Source organism: Oncorhynchus keta, chromosome 12 (genome assembly GCF_023373465.1).
Source record: "Oncorhynchus keta strain PuntledgeMale-10-30-2019 chromosome 12, Oket_V2, whole genome shotgun sequence".
Lineage (NCBI taxonomy): Eukaryota > Metazoa > Chordata > Actinopteri > Salmoniformes > Salmonidae > Oncorhynchus > Oncorhynchus keta.
Genome location: NC_068432.1, coordinates 21,162,033 through 21,186,125, shown reverse-complemented (window position 1 = coordinate 21,186,125; position 24,093 = coordinate 21,162,033). Strand labels below are relative to the sequence as shown.

Genomic DNA, 24,093 nt, shown 5'->3' with positions numbered 1-24,093 from the left:
TGTTAAAAGCTCTAATTTGCAGTTACACAATTACACTCATGCAATCAGGAGGTCGTATTAAGTATAATCAATGCATCATGACTTAGTTGTTTACTTTTCAGGGTTTTGCATTCACCACCACCAATAGCTGTTAGATCTGATTGACCCACTGACCTCGAATTATCAATGGGCCAATTACAGTTTTCAATGTGTTTAGTAGTGTATTGAAAAAAAGAGTTACATTTTATACTACAAATAACACTGTTATAAAAATGACATTACTTAATGTCATTAACAGTCATGACTGTTGGTGTGCGCTTGTGACACTGTTAATTCAATCAAATGTAGTTATAAAGCCCTTCTTACATCAGCTGATCTCACAAAGTGCTGTATAGAAACCCAGCCTAAAACCCCAAACAGAAAGCAATGCAGGTGTAGAAGCACAGTGGCTAGGAAAAACTCCCTAGAAAGGACAGAACCTAGGAAGAAACCTAGAGAGAAACCAGGCTATGAAGGTGGCCAGTCCTCTTCTGGCTGTGTCAGAATTGCCTAGGTCAGTTGGGCTATTTTAAACCTAGCTAATTACTTCATTGTGGCATATGCCATCATAAGTCACACAAGCTAAACTAATGTAGTAGGCGTAGAAATACGCCAGAGCGGAGTCCCCACTTCCCCTTTTCAGGGGAAACAGCAGTTAGGTTTGAAATACTGTATCCCTGAAAACCGGCAACTTCCGCTTTCTTACAACACTGCTAAGGGTGGTTATAAACTGACTTCAAAAGCTTACTGTTAATAACACATGGCAGTGTTAAAAGTGTTATAGGCCTAACAGTGTTATGTAGCCCTTATGACACAGAGTTTTAGTAAAGGGTTACCAAATAAAGCACGAGTATGGATACTGACATATGACTGAATTACATTATAGTCCTGTCATGGACTCATAGAGGACAGTTCATTAACATAAGTGACTAAATCAAGCTGTCAGTAAGTAGGCTAATAGGCAGTGACAGACTTTAGAATGGGCCTGTCAATCACTCTCCCCACAAAGAGGCATGATGAACTCGTTTACAGATAAGATACTTGTAAGAGTCCACATTGTACAGGTGAAGAGTGAAAACAACTCGTGTAGAGGTGGAGGAGCACAGGTGTATAAATCAGGCATGGCAGCATGTGGTGTAAAATAAGATAAGAATAAAGTGGTCCATAAAAAGGCTTACTTAAACCTGACTAACTTCATCAGAAACTCATGTGCTCCTGTCTCAAACCACCATTGTCTTCTGCTATGACTGACTTTGCCGACATTACGAACTGCACAGACACAGAGACAGCACAGCACAGAGGAACACACGGCTCACAACAAGATGATGATGTAAGAGTTTACTTTAAGTCGATTTCTTGACGGATATGTAAATAGATAGGCTTTACATCGTGTTATATATATTTTTCTCGTTACAGTGCAGTCTAAAAGGAAAGAAAGACGCGTTTAGTAGGGCTTGTAGACGCATGAACGTGTTTGATCTGTCGGGGCGCTATTTTGACTGTGTGTGTGCCCATCGCCGTACACTGCAGGCCCTCTCTCCCACCAGGCTCATGCGAGCGAGGCTGAGCAGGCAGCGCAGCTCTTCCGTGAGGCTTCAGATTTCCCCCTCGATCAAAAATATCGCAATTAATTTTATGGAGAGTGTGAAGACATAGCTTGCCTTCTCGAAATATAGAACTGTTATTTGATTAACATCTTTGCATATTTAATGGTTGTACATGTATCTAGGACGACTCCACTCCACCCCCTATCCACGGTCTCTACCAATATAATTTCCTTTGCAACAATCCACACAAATAAGACAATACGTGATTCAAACTCTCTTTTTACGTTCAGGGCATGATGGAGTTTATGGAAATGCCTGCGAATTATGGAACACTGTCTCCCTACAACACACACCAGTTACATTTGCCCGTCGTGAACCTTTCTTCTGTAACCTGACATATGATATACACTAAATATTATTGTGGAAAGTGGTTTATTCAATGGTGTTTAATGAATGAATGCAGCTTTGCATTGAGGCTTTGGAATGTTTTGGATGGATTGGAAATGTGTGCGTTGCGGTTCAATCTTTTTCGCTTTGATGTGAACTTCATATCGAGCATATTAACACTTTGTGGCCTGTTTTTTCTGAACCGACTCCATTTTGAAGGACCCGGTGAGCAGAGAAAAAGGTTTTGCAACTCGTATAAAGACAAGGAAGCCATCTGTTTTCTGGGTAGCCTATATTAGAATGCATTTACATGAAAACATTCTAATCCCATAATTTAAAAGCGCATGAGATGTCCATATGGGGTATGATATGATGCCATTGTTGGCACAGATTGAGCAAATGACAGGCATGTCATAGTGATTAATGTGAATGACAGCAATTGAAAATCTATGTGATAATTAAAAACCAGTAGAGCGGAATATGCCCGTAATTTTTCCATCCCAAATATTTTTGGTGGAACTCAAAGCCTCAGCATTACTCCAAACTGGGGGTTGGGAGGCAGTGCCGATTGGTCCGCTCTCACACAGACACGGGCAGGCAGGGGCTGCAAGGGGCAGGTCGACAGCTAGGAAATAGTCATAATTTAATAATGCATTGAATATGAGGTAACAAGGAATTAGAAACTTATAGCACTGTATGATATGTCGCTGTAAATGGGTGGTTCTCTCAGTAAGTGAAATGCATGCATATATTTATCGTTTGAAGGGGCCGCCGGTGGTGTAAGAGCTATCGCAAGTAGAGTATATGTCCACAGGATCCTGGCCTAGTATTGCTGCTGCTGGGATTCTCCTCATCCGCTTTCACAAAATTCGAAAATAGCATATTTAATGATAGAAATGAAAGGTTTGACAGTTGTTTTTGCGGTGACCGACATTTAAATGGTAAGATTCTCGCGGCATATCATTGTCATACGTGTTTTTATTTGTTTAAACATTCCGTCATTGTGCACAGTATACATCTGTCGGTGGAAGTCTGTACGTATGTGTGGTAGTGTGAACTTGTGTTTCGATACTGTATGTTCGCGTGCCAGCTATGCACTGAACCGATATCTCTGTGGTGCCTCGTGAGCCATGGCACACAGAGTTGATGCACAGGCGCTGTCAGGAGCTGTCCATTTTATTCTTGGTTTCGCGATTTCTTCATCAGTCTTTTGAAATCAACTTAACCCTTCGTTGTTGCTGGGCAGGACAGCGTGTCATTACAGGTACTCTGGTCTAATTTTAACATGACCAGCGGCCTGCCAAACGCGCAATAGGTTGCCACAATTCCACGTACTTGGCGGTGTAGCGAGGAGTGGAATGCCTAATACTTTATTTTCATTTTTTTTAGGTGGGGAAAGATAACCATATCACACTTTTATATATAACGAAACTCAGTCATTTAAAACTTTCCTAATTTTACAACACTATTGTTTTTTTTATAACATTTTTAATAACTTTTCAATAATATACCATTACCATCCCCATTTTTGCCACCTTCTATAATAGCTAACGACGAACAGTAAAACAAATTGTATGTGATCAATAATTGCAAATCCATGCAATTAAAGTTGCTATCACTTATTTTTAAAAATATTGTTTTGGCCTATTTTCTGTTTTTTCCTGTTTAGGATGGAGCCTTACCAGGATGAGTCAGCCCTATGAACTACCCATCAGCAATGCTCAGGCCTGTCACACTGACCCAACAGTGACCTCTGCCCCCAATGACCCCTTCTCTCCCTCCTCAAAGCACAATAACCCCAATTCTAGACTAGACCCTCCACGTGCCATGCAGCTGTCCACCACCCCTGCCCTCAAACCTCCATCCACCTATGGGTTCATGCCCAAGAACCTATCCTCTTCCTACAGTCCTCTGAGAAGGCTACAGCACCTGACCACCATCGTCAGCCACCCGGACCCGATACAGGTTGGAGAGGGGGAGAGGGAGGTCTCGCACACCCGGAATGCTGTTGGGAAAACTAACTTTGGGAATTCCTTGGCCCTCACAGCTCCCCAGCCAGGCAGGAGAGACACAGACACCAGTAAGACTAATCCTAGTGTGGAGAAGAAGAGTGACTGTTGCTTCTCTGACCCACCTAGTCCAGACTTTTCACTGGATAGCAATAGCCCTTTTGCGAATGGCTGCCTGCACTTTGAGTCCACTTTGTTTGATGATGATGATGATGAAGATGAGGATGAGGATACAGCTTTACCTCTGACAGACAGACATAGCAAAGTTGGAAAGTCACCTGAACCTCTTCCTGAATTGTTTAACTTGAAGGTAAAGAAATTACTGAAGCCAGGGCTATCTGTGGGTAAAGGCTTGCAGTCCCCTAGTGTCCCCCCATTAACGGCACATGAAGGTTCAGACGAGGACTGGGGGAGTAACTGTGAGCCGCTCTCTCTTGGGAATAGCCCCTCTGGGCCTCCAATGGCAAGTCCTACTACTGTTATGAACCTTTTACATAACATGGCTATTGACAGCAACATCATGCAGTACCCAACAGCCCTCAAATGTAATCCTGTAACATGTCACAGTTCTGGCCTGGGTACTTCCTTTTCAGTCCAGATCACCTGTTTTACTGTGCAACATAAATTGTCAAGCTTATTGGTTTTGATTATATGTGAAATGTCAATGAAGATAGTGAGAGGCCTAAATCCTAACTAATTAGCAAGAAAGGTCAAGCGAGGTCACTTCCTCTACAATAGATAAGATCCTCAGAGCTGGAGATGATCCATGTAATTCCATCATATCATATGGTGAATTACAATCAATAGTTGAAATTATACCTTTTGAAATACCTTTTGAAATTAATAAAACACCTGCACAGAGAAAAGTCATTAGTCAGGCCATATCCAGAGCTTTGTTTAGTGGCTGGAATGTTATGCATGATCAGTTGATACACGTTTAGTAAGGTTGACTGACATCTAGGCTAGAGAGTGTGCACAGAGCTGATATATTCATTTTAGTGTTTAAAAGATAGTTGGTAATATAATGTGGATTTGCACATCTTGCATCTGGTGAAAATTAGGATAGAGTTGCAGGGATTTAACTTTACCTAACCTAATTTACAAGGACTTTGGTCCTGGCAACTCAGCAACCGTATAGTCTTGGAAAATATTGGAATGCTTGCACATGTTCACATTTGCGTATATAAATTGGCATGTAAATTCTGATGTAATACTTTTTTTACTTACAGTACCAGTCAAAAGTTTAGACACACCTACTCATTCAAAGGTTTTTCTGTATTTTGTACTATTTTCTACATTGTAGAATAATAGTGAAGACATCAAAAATATGAAATAACACATATGGAATAATGTAGTAACCAAAAAAGTGTTAAACAAATCAAAATATACTTTATATTTTAGATTCCTCAAAGTAGCCACCTTTTGCCTTGATTGCAGCTTTGCATGCTCTTGGCATTTTCTCAACCATCTTCATGAGGTAGTCACCTGGAATGCTTTTCCAACCGTCTTGAAGGAGTTCCCACACATGCTGAGCACTTGTTGGCTGCTTTTCCTTCACTCTGTAGTCCAACTCATCCCAAACCATCTCAATTGGGTTGAAGTCGGGTAATTGTGGAGGCCAGGTCATCCGATGGAGCACTCCATCAATCTCCTTCTTGGTCAAATAGCCCTTACACAGCCTGGAGGTGTGTTGGGTCATTGTCCTGTTGAAAAACAAATGATAGTCCCACTAAGCTCAAACAAGATGAGATGGCGTATCGCTGCTGAATGCTGTTGTAGCCATGCTGGTTAAGTGTGCCTTGAATTCGAAATAAATCACTGACAGTGTCACCAGAAATGCACCCCCACACCATGCTTCACGATTGGAACCACACATGTGGAGATCATCCGTACACCTACTCTGCGTCTCACAAAGACACAGCGGTTGGAAACAAAAATCTGAAATTTAGACTCATCAGACTATTATTTTTAACTGTTCTTGCCATAATATGGACTTGGTCTTTTACCAAATATGGCTATCTTCTGTATACCCCCTACCTTGTCACATCACAACTGATTGGCTCAAAAGCATTGAGATGGAAAGAAATTGCACAAATGAACATTTAACAAGGCACACCTGTTAATTCAAATGCATTCCTGGTGACTGTCTCATGAAGCTGGTTGAGAGAATGCCAAGAGTGTGCAAAGCTGTCATCAAGTCAAAGGGTGGCTACTTTGAAGAATCTTAAATCTAAAATGCATTTTGATTTGTTTAACACTTTTTTGGTTGCTACACGATTCCATATCTGATATTTCATAGTTTTGATGTCTTCACTATTCTAGAAAATAGTAAAATAAAATAAAAACTTGAATGAGTAGGTGTGTCCAAACATTTGACTTGTACTGCATATAACATGAATTAAAACATTTCTTGAAGTAATTTAAATATTGATCAACAGATGGACAGCCCAAAGAAGAAGTCCCTTCCACCTGTAAAGTTTTTAGAGGGTGAAGTTATATGGGCAAAGTTCAACCGAAGACCCTGGTGGCCTTGTGAGATGACAGTTGACCCAGTACAGGGAACCTATCACAAAATGAAAGGTAGGCCCTGGTCCTGGGTATTATTTTAACAACTTATATATTTTTTTAACTGATCTTGTAGAACATATTTGTACTAGCTTGGAAGTGTTATATTTCACAATCCACTTTACATTGAAATGGACACATCTCTTCTTGCAAAATGTATTTTATACCTGTGATAAAGGTTAAATGAATATGAAATCTACCGGATCCTTTGCTCCTGTGTGGTGATGTTTCAGAGCCCAGTGATAGGCCTTGTCGGCAGTACCACATCAGGACCTTTGGAGAGCCGTTGGAACTGGCCTGGGTCGCAGGAAAAGCTACACACACTTTTCATGGAGGCTTTGAGTTTGAACAGCTCCCCTTGATACGCAGGAGAGGAAGGCAAAGAGACAAAGACTACAAATACACTGTAATTATCAATGTGAATCAAACATTTGGCTCAGCTTTTTTGGATGTTGGACAATAACCAATCATGTTTTACCTGAATATATCCAAAATACAAATATTTGTGATTACAAAAACACTTTATTTTCCTCCATAGATACCCAAGCGTTTTAAAGCATCTTGGGGAAAAAGTGTGGCTGAGGCAGAAGCTGTCCTCCCAGAGCGGCCCAAAATGGGGCCCTCTAGACCTGACTCCATAGATACAACCCTCCATGATGGGTCCATATTAGAGAACAAGGACCTTCCAATTCCCCCTTCCTCCATTCCATCTGCCTCTATATCCCCTGCACCAAGTCACATAAGAAACGGAACTGTGTCACCACAAAGTAAATCTTCCCCAAAAGGAAGCATTTTCAAGAAGCCTCAGAGGAAGAAGAATCTAACTAAAGCATCAAAAGCTAAAAATGAGTTCTTCAACACCGAAACATTTGGAAGCACTGACAAGCCAGAGGGGGACATCAAAGAATGTCCGTATTTGGACATTGACTCTATCCCCAATATTTTGTGTCCTAAAGCACTTGAGCGTCAATCCAAGCCCTCTCAGACTCAGCCCTCAGTTCCAGTAGTAGAAAAAGTGAAGAAGCAGCCTGAAGTCCAAACTGGCCTGTGGTTCAGCAAACCAGGAAAAGACAGGCGACTCATCACTACCACCTCCATATCTAAACACAATTCCTTTAGCAAGGGCCCCTGCAAGAAAAATACTCAAACTGCAGCTGCTGTCAACAGACAGACACAAGTGTCCAGTGTGGCAATCAAGGAATGCTCTAGTCATCAGTTGAAGACTTCAGTGTCCAGTGTAATAGTCAAAGAACGCCCTGCTGATCAGTCGAAGACTCCAGTGTCCAATGCAACAGTCAAAGAAATGACTGGTAATCAGTTTAAGACTCCAGTCTTAAGTGTGCCCAAGCTCACGGATCAGTCGAAGGACCTGGGCAAGCAGCCTGTGCATCTGCCCGCTAGCAACCGCCTCATGACCAGAGCTCTTAAAGCTATGGAGGAAGCTGAGCGGAAGGTCTCATCTTCCACAAACACGCCCTCTGATAAACCAGAGACCAAAACAAACTGTTATACAGAGGACAAACCTTCAAAGGTTGACAACGATAATCAGATCATGGCTTTTCCAAATGGCTCTTCATCAAAGTTCACCAGGTCGAAAGACTTTGAGGCAGAGGTTAAGACAGAAAATGAGAGCTTCTTTGTATCCCAGATGCCTGCGGATTTCATACCTCTAACTTCTGGGAAGGAAAAGAAAGAGAACCGTGTGTCTCACATCTCCTCCTGTTCCTCTCCCTCGCCATGCTTCTCTCCCATCAATGTCTTCAAAGACATCAAAGAGTTATCCTTCAAGTCCCTGGAATCAAGTGATGGTGATGGAAAACATGTGTCTTTTAAACCAGACACTAACTACAAGTTCAGTACTTTCCTCATGCTGCTGAAGGACGAGCACGATACCAGGGAGAAACATGGTACACCCTTGGAGCTGGAAATCGGACCACCCACTGCCCATGTAAAAGAGGAGCCTTCAGTAATTCCACCCTTACTAGGAGAGGAGTCACTCAGTCAAGGCCCTAGTCTCAGTAAAAGTCAACAGTGCAAGGGCAAGACAAAGGCCAAACCCAAGCTCAAGTCTTCTCTGAAAGTAGAAATCCCACAACTTGAAGGCAGCATAAACCAGGACTTGAAAAGGTCAGCCAAAAAGAGAGGCTTGTCTGGGACTAAAAATAACCCTAATGGAAAAGAGCCTTGTGGTAAGAGGTCTCCTGGACCTGGCTACCTTGGGATGGAGGCCTCACACCATCTTTCTAGCAATGCCTGTCTGAAGTTTAACCATGATTCAGGGACATTAGGGGGGTTGGGGGAGGGCTGCAGTGGGCTAATGAATGAGAGACTACAGAACATGGTGCCTTTGGAGCAGGGTGGTGCAGACCCATCGGTGTCCTTTCAGACAAAGAAAAGGTTGGACCAGCAGATTATCCCTGCCATCAATTCTGCAAACACTACACAAAGTACTGGGGAAGGCCAGGAGGCTCCCACAGGTAAGGAATAGTTTTTTTCTTCTTCTTGGTTTGACAGAAGGGTATCCCAAATGAGATTATGACTGATCAATGCATTGACTTTGCTTTGGGAATTATACCATAATGAAAATATCAAAAGCTATAATGTGATAGCGTCCGATTTAGGGCCATGATGCCAAATTCTGTAGATCATGAAATGTCATGGTTTTTACATGTGTGGCATATTCATACTTTTTGCACACTTGTCCTTCATCAGCACATAAACGAATTAGAAAACCAAGCAAAAGACTCATAGAATGGACAGAAGAGTATGATCAGATATTCTCCACAAGGAAGAAACCGAAAAAGGCCCTGCAGTCTTTGGGAAAGGTAGCTCACTCAAACATACAGTATTACATCTCTTGGATTTTCAGGGTTTTGTATCATGATACCAGTTCTATACCCTCTTCATGTTTTTCCAGGTGGCACAGTCCAACAGCAACAAACCAGATCCCCTACCATCAGAGAAACCCACACATGACCATGCCCCTCTGAACCCACTTCCTGAAATACAATCCCTGTCCCCAGAGGAACCATCCAAGACCCCAAATGGACAAGCCCCTCCCCGAATAGAGAACACTCTCCCTCAGGATGCACCTATCCTGTCCATAGATACTCTAACCCTGCCTCCTGAAGCAGACCCTTCGCTGTTGTGTGACAGTCTTACAAAGAATGTTGGTGAGAAACCATTTACATATCAAATGTATACTTTGGTTGAATTGCAAAAAATTACAAAATGTTTTCGGAAGCAATGTGCCCTGAAACCAAGGAATTACTGGTTTTATTACATTACTCCTCTGTAGTAGTGGTCTTAGATCCTAAACACCTCATTATCCCAGATGTGTGTAAAGGTCCATAATAATGCTGTCCTGTGGCAGGTGACGTTCCTTACTTGGAAACCATCCGTAAGAGACAGAGAAAACCCACTCTGAAGATTCTGGAATACTCAGAGGCTGCCACAATCCCAAAGAAAAAGGTATGGAGGGGTTAGGGAATGGTTGTGCTTTGTTCATTAACCTTTTTGGTATAGGGGGCAGCATTTTCACTTTTGGATGAATAGCATGCCCAGAGTGAACTGCCTCCTACTCTGTCCCAGATGCTAATATATCATATTAGTATTAGTATCGGATAGAAAACACTCTGAAGTTTCTAAAACTGTTTGAATGATGTCTGTGAGTATAACAGAGCTCATATGGCAGGCAAAAACCTGAGAAAAATCCAACCAGGAAGTGGGACATCTGAGGTTTGTAGTTTTTCAAAGCTTGGCCACCGAATATACAGTGGGATATGGATAAAGTTGCACTTCCTACGGCTTCCACTAGATGTCAACCGTCTTTTAGAAACTTGAATGAGGATTCTACTATAAAGGAGGGGCTCATGAGACCTCTTTGAGTCAGTGGTCTGGCAGAGTGCCTTGGTCTCATGGCCTGCGCTCCCGACAGAGTTACCTCTCGTTCCAGTGCTTTTCTGAAGACAAAGGAATTCTCCGGTTGGAACATTATTGATGGTTTATGTTAAAAAACATCCTAAAGATTGATTGCATACATCGTTTGACATGTTTCTAAAGGATTGTAACGGAACTTTTCGAGTTTTTGTCTGGACGAAGTGTCTGCGCCTCATGAAGATGGATTATTGGGCTGAACACGCTAACAACAAGTGGCTATTTGGACATAAATGATGGATCTTATGGAACTTTATGGAACAAATCAGTCATTTATTGTCGAACTGAGTGCCGTTCTTAGATTATGCTTTTTCCGTAAAGATTTTTTAAAATCTGACACAGCGGTTGCATTAAGGAGAAGTCTATCTTTAATTCTGTGAATAACACTTGTATCTTTTATCAATGTTTATTATGAGTATTTCTGCAAAATCACCGGATGATTTGGAATCAAAACATTACTGCACGTAAGGTGCCAATGTAAACAGATATTTTTGGGTATAAATATGCACATTATGGAACAAAACATACATGTATTGTGTAACATGATGTCCTATGAGTGTCATCTGATGAAGATCATCAAAGTTTAGTGATTAATTTTATCTATATTTCTGCTTTTTGTGACTCCTATCTTTGGCTGGAAAAATGGCTGTGTTTTTTCGACTTGGCTATGACCTAACATAATCATATGTTGTGCTTTCGCTGTAAAGCATTTTTGATATCGGACACAATGGGTAGATTAACAAGATGTTTATCTTTCATTTGGCTGTATTGGACTTGTTAATGTTGGAAAGTTACATATTTCAAAAAAATATTTTTGAATTTCGCGGTTAAAACTTCTTATGGCTTGTGGGCAGTATTTCGACATCTGGATGAGAAGCGTGCCCAAAGTAAACTGCCTGTTACTTAGGCCCAGAAGCTTTGATTTGCATATAATTGGTAGATTTGGATAGAAAACTCTCTTAAGTTTCCAATTAAAAACAAAATGTCTATGAGTATAACAGAACTGATATGGCAGGCGAAAACCTGAGGAAGATCCATCCGGGTAGTGGGATTTTTTAGATGTGGGTCGTTTTCAATTGAAGAGAGTATAGAGTATCTATTGTGTTAGGACCCAGATTGCCGTTCCTATGGCTTCCACTAGATGTCAACAGTCTTTAGACATTGTCTCAGGCTTGTTTTCTGAAAAATTAAGAAGAATGAGACCTTTCTGTCAGTGGACTGCAGAATCATGCAGTGCTGGTTTGTGCGTGTGACCAAGTGCGCACCCTTTGTTGTTTTTCCTTTCTATTGAATACGCTTTTGTCCGGTTGAAATATTATCGAAATATTATCGATTATTTAGACAATTGACAACATGAGGATTAATTTTAAACATCGTTTGACATGTTTCGACAAACTTTACCGGTACTATTAGGATGTATTTGTCTGTATTTTTTTGATCGCCTTTGAGCCAGTTGATTACTGAACAAAACGCGCCAACAAAACTGAGTTTTTGGGATATAAAGAGGGACTTTATCGAACAAAACAAACATTTATTGTGTAGCTGGGACTGTTGTGACTGCAACTATATGAAAATCTTCAAAGGTAAGTGATTCATTTTACCGCTATTTCTGACTTTTGTAATTCCTTTACTTGGTTGTAAAATGTTTGTCTGCTTTTGTGGGGCGCTGTCCTCAGATAATCGCATAGTATGCTTTCGCCGTAAAGCCTTTTTGAAATCTGAAAAAGTGGCTGGATTAACAAGAAGTTAATCTTCAAGCCGATGTATAACATTTGTATTTTTTATAAATATTTATTATGACTATTTCTGTATTTTGAATTTGGCGCTCTGCAATTTCACCGGATGTTGTCGAGGTGGGTCATTACATTTACATTTAAGTCATTTAGCAGACGCTCTTATCCAGAACATCCAGTAGAACAGTCACTTTACAATAGTGCATCTAAATCTTAAAGGGGGGGGGGGGTGAGAAGGATTACTTATCCTATCCTAGGTATTCCTTAAAGAGGTGGGGTTTCAGGTGTCTCTGGAAGGTGGTGATTGACTCCGCTGTCCTGGCGTCGTGAGGAGTTTGTTCCACCATTGGGGGCCAGAGCAGCGAACAGTTTTGACTGGGCTGAGCGGGAACTGTACTTCCTCAGTGGTAGGGAGGCGAGCAGGCCAGAGGTGGATGAACGCAGTGCCCTTGTTTGGGTGTAGGGCCTGATCAGAGCCTGGAGGTACTGAGGTGCCGTTCCCCTCACAGCTCCGTAGGCAAGCACCATGGTCTTGTAGCGGATGCAAGCTTCAACTGGAAGCCAGTGGAGAGAGCGGAGGAGCGGGGTGACGTGAGAGAACTTGGGAAGGTTGAACACCAGACGGGCTGCGGCGTTCTGGATGAGTTGTAGGGGTTTAATGGCACAGGCAGGGAGCCCAGCCAACAGCGAGTTGCAGTAATCCAGACGGGAGATGACAAGTGCCTGGATTAGGACCTGCGCCGCTTCCTGTGTGAGGCAGGGTCGTACTCTGCGGATGTTGTAGAGCATGAACCTACAGGAACGGGCCACCGCCTTGATGTTAGTTGAGAACGACAGGGTGTTGTCCAGGATCACGCCAAGGTTCTTAGCGCTCTGGGAGGAGGACACAATGTAGTTGTCAACCGTGATGGCGAGATCATGGAACGGGCAGTCCTTCCCCGGGAGGAAGAGCAGCTCCGTCTTGCCGAGGTTCAGCTTGAGGTGGTGATCCGTCATCCACACTGATATGTCTGCCAGACATGCAGAGATGCGATTCGCCACCTGGTCATCAGAAGTTGGAAAGGAGAAGATTAATTGTGTGTCGTCTGCATAGCAATGATAGGAGAGACCATGTGAGGTTATGACAGAGCCAAGTGACTTGGTGTATAGCGAGAATAGGAGAGGGCCTAGAACAGAGCCCTGGGGGACACCAGTGGTGAGAGCGCGTGGTGAGGAGACAGATTCTCGCCACGCCACCTGGTAGGAGCGACCTGTCAGGTAGCAGAACGCCTGTGCGAGAAAGATTAAGGGGACAATGTGCAGTCCAATCAATAACAAAGCATACACCCCACCACCTTTTTGGGTAAAGAGCTTAGGAATGGAGCTGGAGAAATGTAACCACCAAATTTATAGATGGGGCAATGGATGCAAGGACCGACCATCTATGAGATCAAAATTATAGTTTTAATCATGTTTTTAAGCTATACAGTGTTTGTTTACAATGACATTGTTTACAAACAGTGGAGGGAAAAATATATATATTTTGGGTCTGATGGGGTTAGACAGTTGAAATAAGCTCATGAGGCATTTATACGTTACATTCTTCAAGAAACAATTGCTATATATAATTAATTTTAAAGTAAAGAAAAAAATGTACCAATTACAGATTGCCCCTTTAAGGATTTGTGTATCTTATGGGTCCATTGATTTTCACAGTAGTGAAGGCCTTACAGCAGGGGTTGACTGGTTAATTGTGTATTACAGGTCAAGTCCCTGAAGTCCAGCTCATCAAGCCAGGCTGTTCATTCAGGTCAGTCAGGCCACTGTTGTGTAAGATGTGTACAGGAAAAGCATTAAGAAATGTAAGGCTATACACTGTTTATCACAATGCTTTGAGATACTGCTTTCATTTACCTCATGATTGTCAATTCAAAGGTTTGATTGGTCTTGGGGTCAAAGTTGACTTGACTGTTTTTTCCCCAGGCTCTGGACAACACTCCTTTAAATCAAAGATCAAGCAACCAATGACATCCACCACTACATCCTCCACAATGTTGCCCTGCAACCCTGCACCCTGCCCCCAGACACAGAGTTGCATGGAGAGGGGGTCAGACATCGACCTCACCACGCCCCCCACTAAGGACACTAATCTCCATGACGATGGGAGGGACACCATAGACCCAGAGGTCAGACAAGAGGTTAAATCTGCAGCTTAATTTGATGGTCCATATGTTTTACCTGATAATAACATAGAACTTACATGGTCAAATTGTAATTACAAAATAACGACCCAAAAAAGAAAACAATAACACTAAAACATGCATCAATATGTACCTGAAAAAAACCATTCTGCATCGAATAGTGTTACGGCATGATTGCTTGCAATGTGGCTTTCGGTGCTTGAACTGTCCTGCTGATTGTCTTCTTATTTGCACCTCAGGGTTTTGCATCCAGTTTCGATGACAGCTTTTCATCCATGAGGGAGGAGTCTTCACAGTGCGATGACACACTCTTCCCCAATAAGAAGATCATAGTGGACAGAGGGGGCGTGGCCTCATTGAAGGAGAATGTGTGTCAGGTGAGTACGTCTAACATCACCAATATAAGAGTGGTAAGGGGCCTCCAGAGTGGCGCAGTGGTCTAAGGCAAATTGGGGGACTACGAAAAAATCTGGGGAAAAAATATAAAAAGAGTGGTTACCTTGTGTTTATTTAACCCTTTGACATGTACCAACAAACGGGTGTGATCATTCTACAGTGGTCCCTGCAGGATATGCTCAAACCGGTGTGATTAGAACTATAATTTAGAACGTCCAGTTTCGATTGACGAAACAGTCTGCGATTGAGCTGGCCACACTGTTTTTTCACAGAAACATTTTGCACAAACACAGTCCTCACAAAGTTATGTCCTGAATGTGAGCAGTGTATTTTTGGATGCAATGTTCAGACATTCACAGAAGTAGCAACGTCATAACACAATCATTCAGCCGGGAAAATGTAGGCTACATTAGTCCTAGCACTAACTCTCGGCTGACAGAAACCACAATATGAATTATCTAATAGCAATTACTATTTATAATTCATCACATCATGGGTGAGCTCACCATTGATCGAAATAATTGAGTAAAACACTTTCTAAAAATCTTAAGTAATCCAGCGATATTTCGTTTGTGCACGCCACCATGTTTGTTTTTTCACTCCAACCAAAGATGTGAAGAGGAGGCAAGATGAGTTTGGTCTGTTTGCAGTATGCATGTTGAAGTGGTGTGTCGTCTACGATCAATCACTTCCATTCAATTGCGGAAGTTTACTCGAAAGATAAGTGAACCATTCCTTCATCTCATTATAACATCTTTGGTCTGACAGATGTTTACGTGACACCCAGAATGCATTGTATAATGTCAACAAACATGGTGCCACACATAGCTGGCAAATACTTTAGCATTAGCTCATCATAATTTGTACAACCTTAAAAGAGTATTTTACACATATCGCAGGTATCTATTACAATCTATGCAATAATCGGAATGCATTATTTGTCACAAGTACATGTCTGTAACGTCGTTCTTCGTTTGTCGAAAGAGAGTCGGACCGAAATGCAGCGTGATTGTTACTCATGTTCTTTAATGAATGAAATGACGATACATGAAATAACTATACAAAATACAAAACAACAAACGGAACGTGAAACCTATTACAGCCTATCTGGTGAACACTACACAGAGACAGGAACAATCACCCACGAAATACAAAGCGAAACCAGGCTACCTAAATACGGTTCCCAATCAGAGACAACGAGAATCACCTGACTCTGATTGAGAACCGCCTCAGGCAGCCAAGTCTATACAACACCCCTAATCAGCCACGATCCCAAATACTACAAACCCCAATACGAACATACAATATAACATAAAAACATGTCACACCCTGGCCTGATCAAATAATTAAGAAAACACAAAATACTAAGACCACGGCGTGACAGAACCCCCCCCTAAGGTGCGGACTCCCGGACGCACCTCAAAACCATAGGGAGGGTCCGGGTGGGCGTCTGTCCATGGTGGCGGTTCCGGCTCGGGACGTGGACCCCACTCCATTAAAGTCATAGTTCCTCCCCTTCGCGTCCTGGGATAATCCACCCTCGCCGCCGACCATGGCCTAATAGTCCTCACCCAGAACCCCACAGAACTGAGGAGCAGCTCGTGACTGAGGGGCATCTCGGGACTGAGGGACAGCTCGGGACTGAGGGGCAGCTCGGGACTGAGGGGCAGCTCGGGACTGAGGGGCAGCTCGGGACTGAGGGGCAGCCCGGAACTGAGGGGAAGCCCAGTACTGAGAGGAAGCCCAGTACTGAGAGGAAGCCCAGTACTGAGAGGAAGCCCAGTATTGAGAGGAAGCCCAGTACTGAGATGAAGCTCAGGCAGGTAGTAGGCTCCGGTAGATCCTGGCTGGCTGGCAGATCTGGAAGAGACTGGTTGACTGGCAGATCTGGAAGAGACTGGTTGACTGGCAGATCTGGAAGAGACTGGTTGACTGGCAGATCTGGAAGAGGCTGGTTGACTGGCAGATCTGGAAGAATCTGGTTGACTGGCAGATCTAGAAGATCATGGCTGACTGGCGGATCTAGCTGCTCTATGCAGACTGACAGCTCCTTGCAGACTGACAGCTCTGGCAGCTCCATGCAGGCTGACAGCTCCTTGCAGACTGGCAGCTGTTTGCAGACTGACAGCTCTTTGCAGACTGACAGCTCTGGCTGCTTCATGCAGACTGACAGCTCTGGCTGCTTCGAACAGACTGACAGCTTTGACTGCTCCATGCAGGCTGACAGCTCTGGCTGCTTTATGCAGACTGACAGCTCTTTGCAGACTGACAGCTCTGGCTGCGTCATGCAGACTGACAGCTCTGACTGCTCCATGCAGGCTGACAGCACTCTGCAGACTGGCAGCTCCTTGCAGACTGGCAGCTCTTTGCAGACTGGCAGCTCTGGCTGCTTCATGCAGACTGACAGCTCAGGCTGCTCCATGCAGACTGACAGCTCAGGCTGCTCCGAACAGGCAGGAGGCTCCGGCAGCGCTGTAGAGGAGGAAGGCTCTGATAGCGCTGAACAGGCGGGAGACTCCGACAGCGCAGGAGGGAAGGAAGGCTCTGGCTGTGCTGAACAGGCGGGAGACTCCGACAGCGCAGGAGGGAAGGAAGGCTCTGGCTGTGCTGAACAGGCGAGGCGCACAGAAGGCCTGGTGCGTGGTGCTGGAACTGGTGCTACAGGATCGAGGACACGCACAGGAAGCCTGGTGCGGGGAGCTGCTACCAGAGGACTGGTGTGTGTGGAGGTGGCTCTGGATAGACCGGACCGTGCAGGCGCACTGGAGCTCTTGAGCACCGAGCCTGCCCAAGCTTACCTGGCTCGATGCCCACTCTAGCCCGGCCAATAGGAAGGGCTGGTATGAACCGCACCGGGCTATGCACCTGCACTGGAAACACTGTGTGCTCCATAGCATAACACGGTGTCTGCTCGGTCTCTCTAGCCCACCGGTGAGCACAGGGAGTTTGCGCAGGTCTCCTACCTGGCATAGCCATACTCCCATTCAGCCCCCCCAATCATTTTTTTGGGCTGCTTTTCGGGCTTCCATCCGCGTCGCCGTGCTGCCTCCTCATACCAGCGCCTCTCCGCTTTTTCCGCCTCTATTTCCTCCTTGGGGTGGCGATATTCACCAGGCTGAGCCCAGGGTCCTTTTCCGTCCAGTTCCTCCTCCCATGTCCAATTCTCCAAGTGGTGCAGCCTCTCCCACTGCAACTGCTCTTCACAATTAACAGGGAGAGTTGGCTCAGGTCTGACTCCTGACTCAGCCACTCTCTCTCTGAGCCCTCCCCCAATAAATATTTGGGGGTGACTTTCGGTTTTCGCTCTGCGCTGCCGTGTCTTTCTTTTCGACTCCATTCGCCTATAGCCCTCTTCGCACTGCTCCAGCGAATCCCAGGCGGACTCCTGCACTCTCTCTGGGTCGGCCCACCTGTCGATTTCTTCCCACGTCGTATACTCCATGCCTCTGCTGTCCATAACGTCCTCCCTTCGCTGTTCAAGCTGTCGCTGCCTGTTAACACGCTGCTCGGTCCGTGTGTGGTGGGTGATTCTGTAACGTCGTTCTTCGTTTGTCGAAAGAGAGTCGGACTGAAATGCAGTGTGATTGTTACTCATGTTCTTTAATGAATGAAATGACGATAAATGAAATAACTACAAAATACAAAACAACAAACGGAACGTGAAACCTATGACAGCCTATCTGGTGAACACTACACAGAGACAGGAACAATCACCTACGAAATACAAAGCGAAACCAGGCTACCTAAATACGGTTCCCAATCAGAGACAACGAGAATCACCTGACTCTGATTGAGAACCGCCTCAGGCAGCCAAGCCTATACAACACCCCTAATCAGCCACGATCCCAAATACTACAAACCCCAATACGAACATACAATATAACATAAACCCATGTCACACCCTGGCCTGATCAAATAATTAAGAAAACACAAAATACTAAGACCACGGCGTGGCATGTCAATGTGAATAAAACTGTAAATACATTATGCTCTACATATACTGTACATACAGTACCAGTCAAAAATGTGGACACACCTACTCATTCAAGGGTTTTTCTTTATTTTGTACTATTTTCTACATTGTAGAAACTATGAAATAACACATATGGAATCATGTAGTAACCAACAAAGTGTTAAACAAATCTAAATATATTTTATGTTATAGATTCATCGACATTGCCACCCTTTGCCTTGATGACAGCTTTGCACACTCTTGGCATTCTCTCAACCAGCTTCATGAGGTAGTCACCTGGAATGCATTTGAATTAACATGTGTGCCTTGTTAAAAGTTCATTTGTGGAATTTATTTCCTTCTTAATGCGTTTGAGCCAATCAGTTGTCTTGTGACAAGGTAGGGTTGGTATACAGAAGATAGCCCTATTTTGTAAAAGACCAAGTCCATATTATGGCAAGAGCATCTTAAATAAGCAAAGAGAAACGCCAATCCATCATTACTTTAAGACATGCAGCTCAGTCAATACAGATAATTTGAAGAACTTTGAAAGTTTCTTCAAGTGCAGTCGCAGAAACCATCAAGCACTATGATGAAACTGCCTCTCATGAGGACCACCACAGGAAAGGAAGACCCAGAGTTACGTCTGCTGCAGAGGATAAATTCAGTTACCAACCTTAGAAATTGCAGCCCAAATAAATGCTTCACAGACACATCTCAACATCAACTGGTCAGAGGACACTGTGTGAATCAGGCCTCCCTGGTCTAATTGCTGCAAAGAAACCACCACTAATAAGAAGAAGAGACTTGCTTGGGCCAAGAAACACGAGCAATGGACATTAGATGGGTGGAAATCTGTCCTTTGGTCTGATGACCTGCATCAGATGACCTGGCCTCCACAATCACCCTATCTTAACCAAATTGAGATGGTTTGGAATGAGTTGGAGCGCAGAGTGAAGGAAAAGCAGCCAACAAGTGTTCAGCATATGTGGGAACTCCTTCAAGACTGTTGGAAAAGCATTCCAGGTGAAGCTGATTCTGAGAATGCCAAGAGTGTGCAAAGTTGTCATCAAGGCAAAGGGTGGCAACTTTGAAGAATCTCAAATATAAAATAGATTTTGATTTGTTTAACACTTATTAGTTAACTACATGATTCCATATGTGCTATTTCATAGTTTTGATGTCTTCACGATTATTCTACAATGTAGAAAAACCCTTGACTGAGTAGGTGTGTCCAAACTCTTGACTGGTACTGTACTGTGAAACGACAACATGCTATACAGAAAATAAGGCACTTACTTTGATAGCAACACACATGGCCAAAGTTATAATTTTTGGGGAAAACAACAATAGTGGCATTGTGAGCGCCAGCCAAAAAAAATGTGCCAGAGGGAAAAAGTTTGTGCAAGACTGGGTAAATGTCTGCATACTTGATCTGCGTAACACTGAGGAAGTGCTTGGGCTCTCCTTGAAGAAATTTGTCCAGCTCAGTAAAGCCTCAAACATAAATTGTCTGCAACAGTGAAATGGGATACTTCTATGTGAATTAATGAGGAGGCGGAACACACCTCAATTCAAACTGTTGTTAGAGAATAAAACTTGATAGAAAATCATTTGAAATTGACAAGTTGAAACATAACCTACAGATAATTATCAGGCAGCATGTGATAACTATCACGTTGCGAAACAATCCCATTTTGGAATGTGCATAAAACAACTCACGCTGGGGTGACCGTTAGGGATATTTGGAATTCACATGTGAAAAGGTTAAAGTGCTATAAGTGATTGTGGAGTCTATTTGCTCTTTGCCCATCAGAAAGTTTCAGACAGCTGTGTACATTGTTCTAATGTTGTGTAAACCTTTATGGACTGTACGGGTAGGTATGTGAGAAGACTGGGGAGCTTCTGCTGTGTGATGGCCAGTGTTGTGGGGCCTTCCACCTCCAGTGTAGCGGCCTCACAGAGCCTCCTAAAGGGAAGTTCGTCTGCCAGGAGTGCAAGTCTGGTGGGTCAAGCATATATTCTGTAAAAACACAACCACTGTATCCTCATTAACATATTTTTTATGCCTCATTCCTACTTGGACAAAATTGTGGAAAGACTATTATTAGTTGCATCTAGAGTTATCAGTGTGCTATCTGATTGTTTCACACATAATTTTGCTGATTCTCTCCCCTCAGTTGCCCTCTCATCCTAACATCCACCATTCTCTCTGGCTTGTAAAAGCAAACCAGTTTATTAAACTTGATATGTTTGTTGCTAGGTGTCCATACCTGTTTTGCGTGTAAGAAGCCCGGGGAGAACGTGAGGCGCTGTATGATCCCAGTGTGTGGGAAGTTCTACCATGGAGAGTGTATCGCCAATCACGCTCCCGTTGCCCCCCTGCACGGGGGCTTCCGCTGCTCCCTCCACGTCTGTCTGTCCTGCTTCATCACTAACCCTGTCAACCCCTCCGTCCCCAAAGGTGTGTGCTGCTCCGCTCCACCCAGCACAGTTCAGTTTAATTAGATTTTATGCGAATCTTCTCAATTGCAATCACCTTACCCTGGTAACTCTACAGGAGAAAGGGATGAGGTTAGAGTTGGAAAACTGAAAAATGTTTGCAAACATATGTTTTCTCAAATAATTTTCATTTTGCACAAGAAATTCAGCTAGTTCATATCAACACCATGATAGAAAGACCCACTACTTGAAATTAGTTGTGGGAAGTAAATATACATTACCAGTCAAAAGTTTGGACACAACTACTCATTCATGGGTTTTTATTTATTTTGACAGTTTTCTACATTGTAGAATAAAGTGAAGATATCAAAACTAAGAAATAACACATGGAGTCATGTAGTAAAAAAAAAAGTGTTGAACAAATCCAAATATATTTTATATCTGAGATTCTTCAAAGTAGCTACCCACTGCCTTGATGACAGCTTTGCAGACTCCTGGCATTCTCTCAACCAGCTTCACGAGGAATGCTTTTCCAACAGTTCCCACATATGCTGAGCACTTGTTTGCTGCTTTTCCTTCACTCTACGGTCCAACTCATCCCAAACCATCTCAATTGGGTTGAGGTCTGGTGATTGTGGATTCCAGGGCATCTGATGCAGCACTCCATCACTCTCTTTGGTCAAGTACAGCCTGGAGCTGTGTTTTGGGTCATTGTCCTGTTGAAAAACAAATGATAGTCCCACTAAGAGCAAACCAGATGGGATGGAGTATCACTGCAGAATGCTGTGCTAGCCATGCTGGTTAAGTGTACCTTGAATTCTAAATAAATCACTGACAGTGTCACCAGCAAAGCACCATCACACCTCCTCCGACATGCTACACTGTGGGAACCACACATGCAGACATCATCCGTTCACCTACTCTGTGTCTCACAAAGACACGGCGGATGGAACAGAAATCTCAAATTTGGACTCATCAGACCAAAGGACCGATTTCCACCGGTCTAATGTCCATTGCTCGTGTTTCTTGGCCCAAACAAGTCTCTTCTTATTATCGGTGTCCTTTAGTCGTGGTTTCTTTGCAGCAATTTGACCATGAAGGCCTGATTCATGCATTCTCCTCTGAACAGTTGATGTTGAGATGTGTCTGTTAGTTGAACTCTGTGAAGCATTTATTTAGGCTGCAATCTGAGGTGCAGTTAACTAACAATTTATCCTCAGTAGCAGAGGTAACTCTAGGTCTTCCTTTCCTGTGACAGTCCTCATGAGAGCCAGTTTCATCATAGCGCTTGATGGGTTTTTCGACTGCACTTGAAGAAACTTTCAGTTCTTCAAATTTTCCATATTGACTGACCTGCCTGTCTTAACCTCTCTTGGGTAGAGGGCAGTATTGTAAGTGTTACTCCAGGTGGACTCTACTGTTTTGGTGTGCATGAACTGGAGCACGCTTCACGTTGTTTTTATCCGGTATTAGAAACAGTTTATTCCGTCTTAAATTGTATTGATTATTTACGTTTTAGGGTACCTGAGGTTGGATTAGGAATGTTGTTTGAAATGTTTCGACCAAGTTTACAGGTAACTTATTAGATACTTTGTAGCCATGTTGGACGAGTTGAAACCAGTGTATTTCTGAATCAAACACGCTAAATAAATTGACATTTTTGAGACATAAAGAAGGACATTATCGAACAAAAGGACGTTTTGTGATGTTTCTGGGAAGAATATCTTCAAAGGTAAAACATTAATTATATCACTATTTCTGACTTTTGTGGCGCACCTTCCTGGTTGAGATATGATGTTCATGTGTTTATATGCGGGGTTCTGTCCTCAGATAATCGCATGGTTTGTTTTCGCCGTAAAGCCTTTTTGAAATCTGACACAGCGGCTGGATTAACAAGAAGTTAAGCTTTATGTTGATGCATAACACATATATTTTCAAGAATGTTAAATATTTGAATTTGGTATTTCTGAATTTCGCGCTCTACAATTTCACCGGATGTTGGCCAGGTGGTACGCTACCGTCCCACCTGCCCATAAGAAGTTAAAGTAATAATGGACTGTCGTTTCTCCTTGCTTATTTGAGCTGTTCTTGCCATAATATGGACTTGGTCTTTTACCAAATAGGGCTATCTCCTGTATACCAATCATACCTTGTCCCAACACAACTGATTGGCTCAAATGCATAAAGAAGGAAACAAATTCCACAAATGAACTTTAAACAAGGCACACCTGTTAATTGAAATGCATTCCAGGTAATTACCTCATAAAGCTGGTTCTGAGAATGCCAAGAGTGTGCAAAGCTGTTGGCAAGGCAAAGGGTGGCTACTTTGAAGAATCTGAAATTTAAAATATATTTTAATTTGTTTAACTATTTTTTGGTTACTACATGATTCCATATTTGTTATTTCATAGTTTTGATGTCTTCACTATTATTCTACAATGTAGAAAATACTAACAAATAAATAAAAACTCTTGAATGAGTAGGTGTGTCCAAACTTTCGATGGGTACTGTATGTGTACTAGATATTCTAACTAACAGCTCATTCTGCCTCTGTCTCCCCTGTGTTGTGTGTCCTGTAGGTCGTCTGACACGCTGTGTGCGATGCCCTGTGGCGTACCATGCCAACGATTACTGCATGGCAGCGGGCAGTGTGGTCCTGGCCAACAACAGCTTCCTGTGTCCCAACCACTTCACCCCCCGCAGGGGATTCCGAAACCATGAACACGTCAACGTCAGCTGGTGCTTTGTCTGCTCTGAAGGTACGCCGGCCTCCACATATGTTGGGTTGTTAGAGTCCGATATGCATAGATACACTCAGTAAATACTTACCTACATATGTAATGTGTATTACATGATCAGGGTACAATTTTCGCAGAACACATGATCAGAGTTCATATGTACTATAGCCCAGTTACATCTCTGTTTGCT

At 43.2% G+C, this 24,093-nt stretch overlaps 1 protein-coding gene across 5 annotated transcripts in view; it reads left to right on the top strand.

Moving 5' to 3' along the window:
• Nucleotides 1–1,278: 1,278 nt before the first annotated feature.
• The window catches only part of LOC118391120 (histone-lysine N-methyltransferase NSD2), a 34,618-nt gene continuing 11,803 nt past the window's right edge, over nucleotides 1,279–24,093 (top strand). For 2 of the 5 annotated variants that reach the window (XM_035782162.2, XM_035782158.2), the window contains exons 1-14: nucleotides 2,549–2,893; nucleotides 3,622–4,424; nucleotides 6,400–6,541; nucleotides 6,760–6,932; nucleotides 7,065–9,003; nucleotides 9,239–9,351; nucleotides 9,444–9,699; nucleotides 9,900–9,997; nucleotides 13,939–13,984; nucleotides 14,158–14,360; nucleotides 14,615–14,752; nucleotides 20,605–20,728; nucleotides 20,987–21,187; nucleotides 23,745–23,924. In XM_035782162.2, the coding sequence (XP_035638055.2) occupies nucleotides 3,639–4,424; nucleotides 6,400–6,541; nucleotides 6,760–6,932; nucleotides 7,065–9,003; nucleotides 9,239–9,351; nucleotides 9,444–9,699; nucleotides 9,900–9,997; nucleotides 13,939–13,984; nucleotides 14,158–14,360; nucleotides 14,615–14,752; nucleotides 20,605–20,728; nucleotides 20,987–21,187; nucleotides 23,745–23,924 (4,399 nt within the window). In that variant the 5' untranslated portion in view covers nucleotides 2,549–2,893; nucleotides 3,622–3,638. Of the gene's footprint in view, nucleotides 1,349–2,530; nucleotides 2,894–3,621; nucleotides 4,425–6,399; nucleotides 6,542–6,759; nucleotides 6,933–7,064; nucleotides 9,004–9,238; nucleotides 9,352–9,443; nucleotides 9,700–9,899; nucleotides 9,998–13,938; nucleotides 13,985–14,157; nucleotides 14,361–14,614; nucleotides 14,753–20,604; nucleotides 20,729–20,986; nucleotides 21,188–23,744; nucleotides 23,925–24,093 lie in introns of those variants that run through there. The other 3 variants (XM_035782160.2, XM_035782161.2, XM_035782163.2) reach the window with 3 other exon arrangements.